At 43.0% G+C, this 14,014-nt stretch overlaps 1 protein-coding gene across 1 annotated transcript in view; it reads left to right on the forward strand.

Annotated features, from left to right (window-relative positions):
- Positions 1-5,418, forward strand: part of ALDH5A1 (aldehyde dehydrogenase 5 family, member A1) — a 40,136-nt gene extending 34,718 nt beyond the window's left edge. Inside the window, exons 10-11 of the mRNA XM_011962920.1 lie at positions 2,537-2,595; positions 3,942-5,418. Coding sequence (XP_011818310.1) covers positions 2,537-2,595; positions 3,942-4,147 — 265 coding nt within the window. The 3' untranslated portion in view covers positions 4,148-5,418. The remainder of the gene's footprint in view (positions 1-2,536; positions 2,596-3,941) is intronic.
- Positions 5,419-14,014: the final 8,596 nt, after the last annotated feature.

Consider the following 14,014-nt stretch of genomic DNA (forward strand, 5'->3'; position numbering starts at 1 on the left):
AAAAAAAAAAAAAAAAAAAAGAAAAGTTTAGAATTTCTCTTGATCTTTGATGTTCTTAAATTTTACTATCTGGTATGCCACACAGTGAGGTTTTTCAGTTGAGGTCTGAATATCTTTACTATGTTTTTTTTGTTTTGGTTTGGTTTTTTTGTTTGTTTGTTTTTAGATGGAGTCTCACTCTCTCACCCAAGCTGGAGTGCAGTGGTGCAATCCCAGCTCAGTGTAACCTCTGCTTCCTGGGTTCAAGCGATTCTCCTGCCTCAGCCTCCTGAGTAGCTGGGATTACAGGCGCCCACCACCAGGCCCTGCTAATTTTCGTGTTTTTGGTAGAGATGGGGTTTTGCCATGTTGGCCAGGATGGTCTCAAACTCCTGACCTCAGGTGATCCACCCGCCTCAGCATCCCAAAGGGCTGGGATTACAGGTGTGAACCACCGTGCCTGGCTCATTAATATCTAACAGGTTTGTTTAGTCCTGGGAAATTTTTGATCATTATTTCTCCAGATATTCTTCTCCCTTTCATGTATCCTTTTCTAGCTTTCCAAGGAGTCTATTATTGTGATACTTCTACTTCTGTGCCCTATTTATCTTATCTCTTCATTCCATCTCTTCATTCCTAGTGCCTTCTGCGAGTCCCTCCCCTCATCTGCCAGCATATTAATGCATTCTTCAGATATACTCATTCTGGCTTCCACCCCACCCACCAAGATCTTTATCTCAGCAATTGTTTTTTCCATCCCTGATATCTCCAGTGGGTTCCTCCCCATAACTGATTCTTCCTGCTTCATTAATCTCCCCTACTTTGCTGTGGCTATTTATCCTTTTTAAAAAAAACTTTTTATTCTCTTCCACCATAGGTTGTGCTGTTTTATCTTCTTAGTCTTGGAGCTCCTCAGATGTCTTGTAATTTTCCCTGTGATCTTTAACCCCTTGCACCGCTGGCAGCATTGGCTTATAATATCTCCCGTGGGTTGTGGTAAAAAGCTTAGGTTTGTGCTCCTTCTCATACATTTGGAGGGCAAAGGGTTGAGCCTTGCAGAGGGCGCCTCTAGTGTTGAAATCCAGTCTCGGTGCCACTTTCCCACCCCAAGTATCCTTTCCCCTGGGGTATTTTGCAGTTCCCTCTATTGGAATAGGTTGGGGAGAAGAGGTGTTGCCGCTGCCTACACTTGTTTCCCACGGCCAGTGTACCTGCTGGGCACGAGCACTGGCTCATTGCCCCAAGCCAGCCCTGCTGCTTTTCTACCTGTAGCAATGTCCCATTGATCCAGGGACCCAGGTTTGTAGGCAGGATCACCTGGAACTCACAGGTGTTGGGGGAGATGCATAGCCCTGCCTTTGCCCTGCCCACCCCTTCATGGGTGGTCTCGAGCTCACTCTCACTTGAGGCCATCATTCTCCCCCAGGATCCAACCCATTTATTGGTCTCCAGAAATGTCTTGCATTTTTTGGTGCTAGTTGCCGATTGAGATTTTGTTGTTATTGTTGTTGGTTTTGACTATGATTCACTTTCTCTCTCCTCTGGTATGTCTAGCATTGGGTTCACAGAGATAGCTGGCAGCTGGTGCTGTCTGTACCATCTTATCCAGGAGCAGAAATCTTTCTTATTATGTACTTCATTGGCCTTGTTATATCTTGCTTATGAAGTTTATTTTTATTCCACTATTGGGGAAATGGACCACTTGAAGAACATTCATCTTCTTTGTTTTAATAAAAACCTTTTACATGAAATGTGAACTGGACATTTTCACAGGAAATCAAAGGGAGGCATTGGTTGGGAATGCAGCTTTGGAGTTGACTATGGTGTAGCTCTAAACTTTGCTACTTCATACCTGTGTACCCTTGGACAAGTTGACTTTTCTGAGCTGGCTCTGCCCAGTCCCCCTTTACGAGCCCTGCAGAAAGACAGCTGGTTCCAACCGCTGGTGGATCTCTGAATTTAGAAATTGGGGTGCTTAGAACTTTTTGCCCCAGTTAAAATTCTGGAACAACAGAAAAATACCACTGACATCTTATTCCTGAAATAAAATTTTAAAGAGATGGCCTGGGCTTTGGTGCATTCCTTCATTTCAGAGAGGAGGAGACTCCAAGCATCATGCCATTGTTAAGCAGTGGTGGAGAATACATTAGAATCTGGCCCCAACCCCTTCTAAACGTTTCTTTCTGCTACATCGGCTGGCTTCTAAAGTAGTTGTTGTTATAGTTATATATTCTCAGTGGGTACCAAGAACAGTAATCCTTTTTTTTAAGGGATTTTGTTTGATGTTCTGGATATGCCACAGTTCCCTACATGTTGGTCTGCTTTTTTCGTGTTCTCTTAGGAAAGATGAAGCCAGTATTGATTTGAGCATGCTAGCCTTGATTGCTGAGTTATCTCGGGGAATGGTGCTGCTTTCTTCTGCAATCTGTTCTTGGATCACTTTGCAAAACTCTGATTTACTCCTTGTGATTATTTGGAAAGCAAATCAGAAGAAAAGAAAACTGGTTTCCTTTCCTCTCCCCCTTACATATTTTATGACCTATCTTACCTTTGGCAGGTTCGATACAGAGGAGGAGGCTATAGCAATCGCTAATGCCACTGACGTTGGGTTAGCAGGTAGGTGTTTCTCCTTGTTCAATACCAGTCATAATCATTTTTCTCCAGCTCATGCCAGATTTACCTTTTAAACATCACCCTGGGTTATGAGACAGAAACTTCAATGAGGTATGTGTTTTGTTTCTTTCCAAGTGGCGGAATGGATTTGGATTTGTGCAAGGACATGTTTTTTCACCTTGTCCCCATGATACACATTTGGGAGCTCTCTAATTACAGCTGTGGGGCAGGGAGAGCTGCAGGCAGAAGAGAAGGTGCACATTATTCTGCTTTTCTAGGTGGAGAACTGCACACATCTCAAAGTCCCATGTTCTCAGAGGCTTAATCCCCAGAAATTCCAAGTGACTTTTTTCTTCCCTTTTGCCTGGCTCCTGTAAGCCTGGACAGAAGAGGACGGGCATCAGCAAGGAGCGTCAGGGACAATGAAAAGAGTGAAGATGGTGTGTGGAGAGGTGCCTCACTGATGGCTACCATTCCTTTAGTTTGGAAATGGTCCAGGTGACCACCATATATACTCTGTAACCCTGAGAAAATTACGTAATAGCATCCACAGCAAATGAAGTACTGCAGAAGGTACAAAGACATATAAGATACCACTATAACTGCATAGAAGCTTCCCCTCTAGCTGTAAGAGAACTATTTATATGAAAAGGAATGATAAACATGCTATGGGGTCCCTTAGAGTTATCATAAAGCTGGAGTAAGATGTGTGCATGAGGACTTTTATAACACTGAGTTCACCATTTGTCTCTTCCTTCTCGATGGGGTGATGGTGGAGGAAGACGTACCCTGAACTAGGTCATAAATGATGGACAGAATTCTGGTTGTGCAGAAATTGGAGGAGAGAGATGCTGGGCAGAGGGTACCACGGGAGTTCAGAAACAAAGTAAGAAAGGGTGAGGAGAATTTGACTGACAGGTTTGGAGAGGTTGGTTGGTGGTTGGAGTAATGGAAGGTGAAGCCAGAAATGTTGATTGAAACTACTTGGGGGGAAGAGGGTGTTGAATACCCACTAAGGAATTTAACCTTATTTTATAATCAGGAGTAATCGAAAGGCTTGGGCAAAAGTGTCATGTGGAAATTTAACAGGTGTGCAGGGTGGGTTGAATAGTAGAAAATAGGAAGAAGGTCTCAATAGGAGATAGTGAGAGTAGACTTGAAGCAAGAGGTGACTTTCAAAGGTTTTGAGATGAAAAAGTGGACAAGACCAACCTGGGACTTTATCTGGGAGCAGGGAAGACTCCAGGCCCTGCTCCCAAGTGACTGGACAAAAAGTCATCAGTGGTGCCCTCATCTTTAGACATGATGTCTTTAATGACTTTTCTAAATGCCTTTTATCCCTATGACAGGATATTTTTACTCTCAAGACCCAGCCCAGATCTGGAGAGTGGCAGAGCAGCTGGAAGTGGGCATGGTTGGCGTCAACGAAGGATTGATTTCCTCCGTGGAATGCCCTTTTGGTGGAGTGAAGCAGTCCGGCCTTGGGCGAGAGGGGTCCAAGTATGGCATTGATGAGTATCTGGAACTCAAGTATGTGTGTTATGGGGGCTTGTAGAATTCTTTGGTTCTTTAAAAAAAGTTAAAAGGAGACTTTCCTACATATATAGGTACATGCCATCCATTATTTTAAATGAACTAATAGGTTTTCAGAATTGTGAATTTTTCAAAACTCATCCAGTCCTCATAATCTTAAACAGATGCAAATCCTACCCCTGCCCTTAACCTAACTAGGGACCAATATATGCCACGTGCCTGTGACTGCAGACTCCCAGAGAACCAGCACTGGGTTTACAGAATGAGGCCCTGGCTCCCCACCACAGCCCCGACTGCCTCAGAGCAGGCACAGGACGAGGCAGGCCCAGCCCCTTGGGCTGTCACAAAGTCTTGATCACTGCCTGGGCAGTGACACAACCATCCCCAATGTTGCTACAGAACATGGGCCCAGAGCACCTTGAAGGAGACCCTTGACTGTGACTGGCAGGCAGGTGAGGGGCACAGCACCCCTCCCCAGCATCTGCCAGCTCAGCACTGAAGGCACCGAATGTGCATCTAGAGATGTTGCGGCAGAGGTTTGAGTGAACCCTCTTTCAAAGACAATAAATAGCACAGAATTGTCCATGCTTCTGTGAGGCATGAAGAAGCACCTCTCCCTATTCCTGAACCATTTTTTAATTGACATCTTTATTGTCCTAAATTTACCGCTTAAAGAATTCTATTTTCATTTCTGTCCTGTTCACCACTTCGTTTCGTTTCCTTGAGGAAATGAGCTGAAGTGTAAAGCAAAGAATAGCAGAAGGAGCTTGGTAGGATGGAAGGCACACAGTGGCGTGGCCTGGCTCCTTCCCCAAGTGGCCTTGTTGCCTTGTTGCCCTGGGTGTGTGTTGAGCACCTCCCAGCCCATGCATACAGTGGAGATTCCATAGAGGCCTTACTTAGCTCCCTGCGATATTGTGAGCCAGAGAGAAAGTAAAAGCACTTCACAAGAAAATGAAAATTCTAAGGACATACAAGAGCCATTGTTATGAGCAGCACCACCCAGCCCTTCCTTGCCTACTGTCAGTAGCTTTGCCAAGATGGGAGGAGGCCAATGCAACTTGCCCACCCACCTGAGCCTGAGTAAGTGGCTGTCACCTTCAGCCTGTTCTTTCTGTCCTGGTGTGGTGCTGCTTCCTTACCTCCAAAAGAGCAAAAGCACTTTCACCACAGTCAGCCCAAAAGGGAAAGAATTTCTGTAATTGCCAATCCACTTTGTAGAAAAGGCATGAGCCTTGAATTTCAGGCACCTTTTATCTAATAAGAGTTTTTATAGCTCATCATTCAAATAACACACACACACAAAAAGCCCCTATGACCGGTGTTGCCTCTCACTTTGAAAGAAAGACTCCATAATCTTAAACAGATGCAAATCCAATTAGGCGACCAAATAGGTGGAGATGAAGCGCCTTCCTTTCCCCATCTCTCTCTCTGTAGATTCCACTTACATCTTGTGGTTATTCTGGGTTGTGGAAGGAAAATGTGAATGAAAGTCATGGTAGATTCAATTACTCCTGAACCCCACCTAGGATTTAACATCCCTCATTGAGCCACTGGGAAGCTATGGTTGAGTAACTAAAAGGTCTGGCAAGTCCCTGTGCGCACAGGGAACTGCCTAGCATCTGGCCTGGGGTGTACTAGCCACATCCCCAAGGTCTCAAGGAGAAAGAAGAGCTGAAATTCTTCCTAGTGACACTGTCCTGGCCCTGTCAGGAATCACATGCTCAGCATTTTGACAGTTAATGTCTGTTCTTTATTTGTATAGTTTGTAGGTGGTTTTAGATATATCCATTGTTTTTCTATTAAGAATACAAATGCTCCAACATTATTTTTTATAACTCTGGATTACCAATGCTGAGAAGTGTGTAGGAATACTTCCAAATAAATTTTTAACACTGTAAGCCAGTAGATTCTTTGGCTGGGTGGCACGTTTTGAGTCTTCTTGCATATTTGGCTCACGGGTTCATAAATTGAGGCCAGAGACTCATTGTATATCCTTGATCGATTTTCTGATTTGAAGGAAATAGCTTATCGTTTAGTAAAATGGTCCTTGGTTGTGGGAAGAAAGAGAAGGGTTTTTAACTGAACATTTTTGTGTTTTTTTTAAATAAAGTAGCCATATGTAATGGGATTTTAAAAATACATACATTTTACAACATAGACTAGAAAAGGACCGTTAGATCAGGGGTTGGCAAACTATGGCCCACGAACCAAACCTGGCCTGCCACCTGTTTTTATACAACCCGTGAGCTAAGAATGGTTTATATGTTTTCAAATGATTGGGCAGAAAATCAAAAGAAGAACAATATTTCATGGCATCTGAAAATTCTGTGAAATTCAGATTTCAGTGTCCATAAATAAAATGTTATTAGAGCATAGCCACACCCATTCATTGATGATATGGTCTGGGACTGCTTTCTTGTCAAAGTTGAAGAGTTGGGACAAGGACAGTATAGCCTGCAAAGCCTAAAGTATTTACTACTTGTCTCCTTAAAGAAAAAGTTTGCCAGCTCCTGATCTAGACCAAGAGGGAGATACTGACCTTACTTGCATTTATCAGGCATTATTGCATTATACTGAACACCTCCTGTGAAGAAAGTACTTTTCCAGCATTGCTACCATGAGTTCTCAGCAGGAACTTCCCAGCGATGATAATGTAGATGAAATTAGGCATATAACAAGATTCTATTGGCCTTGAAAAAACGGTTCTCCTTGAACTTCCTCCAGCTGTGCAGGGATTCTCATTAAAGAGCTGATCTGCACCTGTTTATGCATTTTAGGAGCTTTTAAATACGATTTTATGTGAAGTGCCATTTCTTCATTCTACTAAAGAGACACAGCAGAAATAAAGATCAGAAGCAAATGTAAGCAAATCTGTTTTATTGTTAACTTCAATTAGGAACTTGAAATTGTGCCACGTCTTTTTCCTGTAAAAACTGGATCCTAGTGTTTTAATTACCTATGTGCAGCTATTTTAAATAGCATTTTACTTGAATAATATTTATGTTGTCATTGTTTCATGCTATACTTTGTGGGATAAAACTTGGGAATGAGTGTGCTAAGGAATTTATAAAGTTTTGCTTTTTAAACATGTGGACATAACTCATTTTTCTAGTTTTTGACAATTGTGTGTTTTAGTGTCTAGTCTGCAGACAGCGCTGTGTGTGCGATTAGTAAATGTTAAATTAACAAAATTTTCTCTCCCTGTGTTAAGGTGTCTGGTTGTGCTTTTTTCCCCCTGCTTGGTGATCTTTTGAGTTTTTGTTGGATGATATTAGACCAGTTCGCATTTGTGTAAACAGCACTCCCTCCCTAGAGAGCCGTAATCAGTGAGTGCCTTGGGGAAGGAGCCAGCATGTGAAATGACGTACCCTAGAACCCAGAGAAGGGCTTGTCCATGGTGTGTGCTCATAGAATGTTTGCTAAGCTGAACTGAGAATTCACCTGGTTTGCAGGGGTGGCGGTCACAGAAAGGGGTATAGGCCAGGCATCACAGATTGGCCTATCTCTCTCTCCTACATGCCCCACTGTTACAATTTCCTGGGCTCAAACAAGCTGCTCACCTCTGCCTCCCGAGTAGCTGGGACCACAGGTGCGTGCCACCACACCCAGTTAATTTTTCTTCCGTTTTTTGAACAGTTAGGGTCTCACTGTATTGCCCAGACTGGTCTCAAACTCCTGGGTTCAAGCCACCCTCCCTCCTCAGCCTCCCAAAGTGCTGGGATTATGGGAGTGCACCATTGTAGCGAGCCCTCACCATAATTTAGAACACAGACAACACCCCTGCCCGGTGGTTTAGTGGACGTGAGTGTTTTTGCAAATGTCGTCTCACATTATACAATCACGTATTGCTCGACAACAGAGATACATTCTGAGAAAAGCGTCATTAGGCGATTTCGTCCTTGTACGAACATCATAGAGTACCTACACAAACCTGGATAATACAGCCTCCTACACAGCTAGGCTATACAATCTAGCCTGTTGCTCCTAGAGCTACAGACCTGCACAGCATGTTACTGTACTGAATACTGTAGGCAGTTGTAAGACAATGGCAAGTATTTATGTATATAAACATAAAAAAGGTACAGTAAAAATCGAGTATAAAAGATTTAAAAACTACACTTGTATAAGGCACTTACCATGAATGCAGCTTGCAGAACTGGAAGCTGAGTCAGTGAGTAGGTGGTGAGTGAATGTGAAGGCCTAGGACATACCCTGCACACTACTGTAGACTTTACAAACACTCTACACTTAGGCTACACTCAATTTATTAAATAATATTTTTCTTCAATAATAAATTACCCTTAGCTTACTGTAACTTTTTACTTTATAAATGTAAAATTTTTTTTAACTTTTTGACTCTTTTGTGATCACACTTAGCTTAAAGCACAACTGTATAAAAATATATTTTCTTTATATCCTTGTTCCACAAACTTCTTTGTATTTTAAAATTTTTTTTAACTTTTTTGTTAAAAACTAAGACACAATTACGCACATTAGCCTAGGCCTACCAAGGGTCAGATTCATGGATATTTCTGTCTCCCACCTCCTCATCTTGCCCTGCTGGAAGGTCTTCAGGGGCAATAACACCCAGGGACAGCTGGGCCCAGGGGCTCACGCCTGTAATCCCAGCACTTCAGGAGTCTGGGGCAGGCAGATCACTTGAGCCCAGGAATTTAAGATCAGCCTGGGCAACATGGTGAAACCCTGTCTCTACAAAAAATACAAAAATTAGCCAGGTATGGTGGCACATACCTGTCGTCTCAGCTACTCAGGAGGCTGAGGCGGGAGGATCACTTGAGCCCGGGAAGTAAAGGCTGCAGTGAGCCGTGACTGCACCACTGCACTCCAGCCTGGGTGACAAGGTGAGACCCTGACTCAAAAAAAAAAAAAAAAAAAAATGTTTGGAGCTAGGATAACAAGGAGCTAGGAGTCTTCTTCTGGAACACTCCCTGAAGGACCTACCTGAGGTTCTTATGAGTTGTCATGCATCAGAAATATGTCCATGGTAGTTGGCTTGCTTTCCTTTTTCATCGTAGATTTGCTTGTAAGCAGATAATGCACCAAGAACATTCCTCTCTGTTAATGAAACCCTTTTGGTGTTGAGGGGCCCATGTTTTCAAAATGTTTAAGGCACTTACTGAGATCTGCAAAAGCTTCTCAACTCTTCGCTGTGAATTTTCATGGCGATTCTTTTTCTTCTCCTGCAGTTTTTTCTTCCTTGCCTCTTCTTCAGGTATGTGTTCCTGTTTCAGTTCCAACAACTCCTCATTAGTCAGTTCCTCAGGAACCACCTGTAGGAGCTCCTCAGTATCTTCCTCTTCCACCCTCAGGTTAAAATTGTTTGCCGTCTCAACCACAGCCTTATTGTTTTTTGCAACCTCCTTGTCCTTGGCAAATCCTTTGAAGTCACGGATGAGCCTCTTGAGTGTCTTCTTCCAGATGTCATTTATACATTCCTTGGTAACATCACCCCAAGCCCAAGCAGGGGTCCCGACGGAGTCATAGATGTAGTCCTTTCAGAATTGTATCAGCGTCTTCTCAGTGTCTTCCTTTGTTGCAGTAATAACCTGAGCAAAGCTTCTCCTCCTCAGGCAGTGGGCCTCAAAAGCTGCTATAACTCCTTGATCCATTGGTTGGTAGTCCTTAATCTCTTGTTTCAAGATCAGTCACTTGATGTGACTGGCCTCTTACCGGCAACAATAGCCATGGATTTTGTATGCTCAGGGACCGTGATGAACAAAGCAACATGAGATTAATTGAAGCACAAGAGAAAATAATGCAATCAAGAGGCATAGTAAACAAGACACGTTTATACTGCTGGTATAACCCAGTATTTCGTTTGTTTGGTTTTGTTTTTGAGACAAGGTCTCACTCTGTCATGTAGGCTGGAGTGCACCGGCACCATCAGGGCTCACTGCATCCTTGACCTCCTGGGCTCAAGAGATCCTCCTACCCCAGCCTCTTGAGTAGCTGAGACTACAGGCATTCGTCACCACACCCAGCTAACTTTTAAACATGTTTTTTGTAGAGATGGGGTCTTACCATGTTGTCTGGGCTGGTCTCAAACTCCTGGTCTCAGGCAATCCTCCAGCCTCAGCCTCCCAAAGTGCTGGGATTATAGGAGTGGGCTACCGCACCCAGCCACATATTGTTTTACAATAAACTGTTCTTAAGTAGAAGGCATACACTGTAAAATAACAATGAAAAGTACAATATAATAAATACATAAACCAGTAGCATAGTCACTTATTAAGTATTATATACGATATGTAATTGTATGTGCTATACTGTTATACAACTGAGAATGCAGGTTTGTTTACACCAGCATCACCACAAATGTGAGTAATGCATTGAGCTGCATTGGACTTTTTGATGGCTACGACATCACTAGGTGACAGGAACTTTTCAGCTCCATTATCTCATGTGTCGTTAAATCATATATGCAGTCCATCATTGACAGAAACGTCGCTATGCCAGGCATGACCATATAAGCCTATGTGCTCTCTTCCTGCTGCAATAAAGTCTCAGTCCTGTAACTCGGGGTTCATCATCTTTAGGAGAACAGAGGTGATAATACTCTCCATGTAGGCTTCAAATAAAGGAAGCTTTGCTGCTCGCTAATCTCAACTCGGAAAGACAGGCCCTAGGGACCAATTAGTTGGAAAAATGGTGACTTTGTTTCTTTTTTTTTTTTTTTTTTCCTTTCTTTGTTCCTGATTTTAATGGAAATGCTTATTTCACTGTTGCTCATATGGATCTGGCCTTCCTTCTGAACATCTTTTAACAATTTTGAAATAATTATGAATTCATAAGAAGTTGCAAAGATAATGCAGAGTCCCATGTACCCGCCACCCAGTGGTTCACTTATTACCTATGTAATATAATATCAAAACCAGGACACTGATACCAGTGCAAAACTTAATCCAGGCCTTATTCAAATTTCACTCGTTTTTATGTGCACTCATTTGTATATGAGTGTTTGTATTGCTCTACCTAATCTGATCACATCAGTAGTTAGATTTTTGTAGGCACCACCTGAATCAAGATACAGAACTGTTTCATCTCTACCTAGGAAATCCCTGGCAGCACCTCTTCATAACTGACCTTGAAGGTAACTTGGCAAGATTGGTAGCTTTTTTAAACTATCATTTCATTATAATATACATGCAAAAAAAAAAAAAAACATAATTGAATAAGTGAATTGCTCAGTGAATTCTCAGAAACAACACACTATGTAACCAGCACCCAGAGCAATGAAATACCAGCCCCTGCTTGTGGCCCCTTCTGGAATGACTGTTTTTCAGTGAAGTCACTGAGGCTGTAGGTCTCTCTTGAGGATTTAATGTTGGGAAACATCTCATCTTTCCTCTAAGATCAACAGGATAATACTTCACTTTGGGAACCTTTAAAATAAGAGTTTTATGCTAAATCTTAGGCTGATTAAGTTACCTCTGTATACTAGTTTGCTAGTGTTGCTGTAATAATACCAAACTGGGTGGCTTAAGCAACAGAAATGTATTTTCTCAGCGTTCTGGATGCCAGAAGACTGAAATCAAGGTGTCAGCAGGTTTGTTTTCTCCTGATGCCTCTCATCTTGGCTTGTAGATAGCCGCCTTCTTGCCATGTCCTCCCGTGATCTTTCCTCTGTGCCTGTGTGCCCCAGATGTCTCTCTGCAGGTCCTAATCTCTTCTAATAAGAAAACCAGTCAATTGGATTAAGACCCACCTTAATGACCTCATTTTACTCATTTTAACTTAATCACCCCTTTAAAGGCTCTATCCCCAAATACATCTGAGGTACTGGGGGTTAGAGCTTCAACCTATGAATTTTGAAGTAATACAATTAATTTAGTCGGCTGGGTGCAGTGGCTCACGCCTGGAATCCCAGCACTTTGGGAGGCCAAGGCGGGCGAATCATTTGAGGTCAGGAGTTCAAGACAAGCCTGGCCAACATGGTGAAACTCTGTCTCTACTAAAAATGCAAAAATTAGCCGGGCATGGTGGTGGACGTCTGTAATCCCAGCTACCTGGGAAGCTGAGGCAGGAGAATCGCTTGAACTGGGGAGCAGAGGTTGTAGTGAGCTGAGATCACGCCTCTGAATTCCAGCCTGGGCAACAGAGTGAGGCTCCATCTCAAAACAAAACAAAACAAAACAAAGCAAGAAATAAAATAATTTAGCTCACAACACTGAAAAAATATTTTTTTAAAATCCTTTATTTTCTAGCCAGTCATTGGTGGCTCATGCCTGTAGTCCCAACACTTTGGGAGGCTGAGGCGGGTGGGTCCTTTGAAGCCAGGAGTTCGAGACTAGCCTTGCCAACATGGCGAAACCCTGTCGCCACTAAAAATATAAAAAGTAGCCAAATGTGGTGAAACACATCTGTAATCCCAGCTACTCAGGAGGCTGAGGCACAAGAATCACTTGAACCCAGGAGGCGGAGGTTGCAGTAAATAAGATTGCACCACTGCACTCCAGCCTGGGCAACAGAGCAAGACTGTCTCTAAATAAATAAATAAATATTCTTTTAGTTTCAGTAATGGAAAGTCGTCGTTGTTGAAATTATAAAGATTTTGTTCCTTAGCCTCGTATTTGCTCTTTCAGTAAACTAATCCAGAACTCTTACAGGATTGAAGATGATCCAGGAGCCACTTAATTAGTTTAACTACAATACCACTATTCCCATTCTCATACCTCAACAGGCATTTATCTCAGTAAAATTATGTGAACAAATATGAACTTGAAAGAGCCAATCCCTTAAGATAAATCCCCAGTGGTTAACTGAGCCTAAATTTAAAATAGACCTAAGTGGGACCTGGCACTGTAGCTCACACCAGTAATCCCAGCACTTTGGGAGGCAGAGGCAGGTGGATCACTTGAGCCCAGGAGTTTGAGACCAGCCTGGACAGCATAGTGAGACCCCCCCCCCTCTACAAAAAATTAGCCCATACCTGAAGTCCCAACTACTCAGGAAGCTGAGAGATAGGAGATCACTTGAGCCTGGGAGGTCCATGCTGCAGTGAGCCATGATGGCGCCACTGCACTCCAGCCTGGGCAGAGCAAGACCCTGTCTCAAACAAACAAAAAACACCTAAGTGAGCATTTGCTAATTAGATGTCACATACATGCTCTGAGTTCCCCAAAAAACCCACACCTTTGTTCAACTTGGGGACTCCAGAGCTCACCTGCCTTAACCAATCACGGCCTAGAGGTATCAACCAACCAGGCATCCTCTGTATCAACCAACCAGAACTCAGCTACACTGACCAATCAGAACTAAGCAAGTTTCAATCCTTCATTTACATGTGAACCTGATTGGAAACCTGGGTGGAATGTTGCTATAAATCCAGAACCCTTGCTTTGTTTTTTGAAACACATCTTTGTTTTACACAGAAGGCCGTATCTCTGTGATTAGGAAGCTGTTCACGGCAATAAAGTCTCTTTCCTTCAAATTCCTTTTCAGAGAACTTCTGTTCACAGTTGCTAATGGAGTGAGTTAAAACAGCCTGGAAAGGAAGGAACTGCTTCTTGTTTGAGGGGAAAGCTCCATACAGTACTACTGTATATGAAACTCCAGAAAATTCAAGCTTATCTCTAGTGATTGCCAGGGGAAAGGGGAATTACAAAGAGCCGCGAGGAAACTTTTCTGGGTAATTATGCTTGTTCAACAGCTTGATTGTGGTCATGGTTTCACAGATGTGCACACACATCAAAGCATCAAATTGTACGATGTGCAGTTTGCTGTAAGTGAATTATACCGCAATCTGCCTTTTTTTTTTTTTTTTTTTCTGAGACAGCCTTGTTCTGTGACCTAGGCTGGAGTGCAGTGGCCCAATCTCTGCTCACTGCAACCTCCACACCCAGGGCTGAAGCAATCCTCCCACCTC

Source organism: Colobus angolensis, unplaced genomic scaffold (assembly GCF_000951035.1).
Source record: "Colobus angolensis palliatus isolate OR3802 unplaced genomic scaffold, Cang.pa_1.0 Scaffold6, whole genome shotgun sequence".
In the NCBI taxonomy this organism is placed as follows: domain Eukaryota; kingdom Metazoa; phylum Chordata; class Mammalia; order Primates; family Cercopithecidae; genus Colobus; species Colobus angolensis.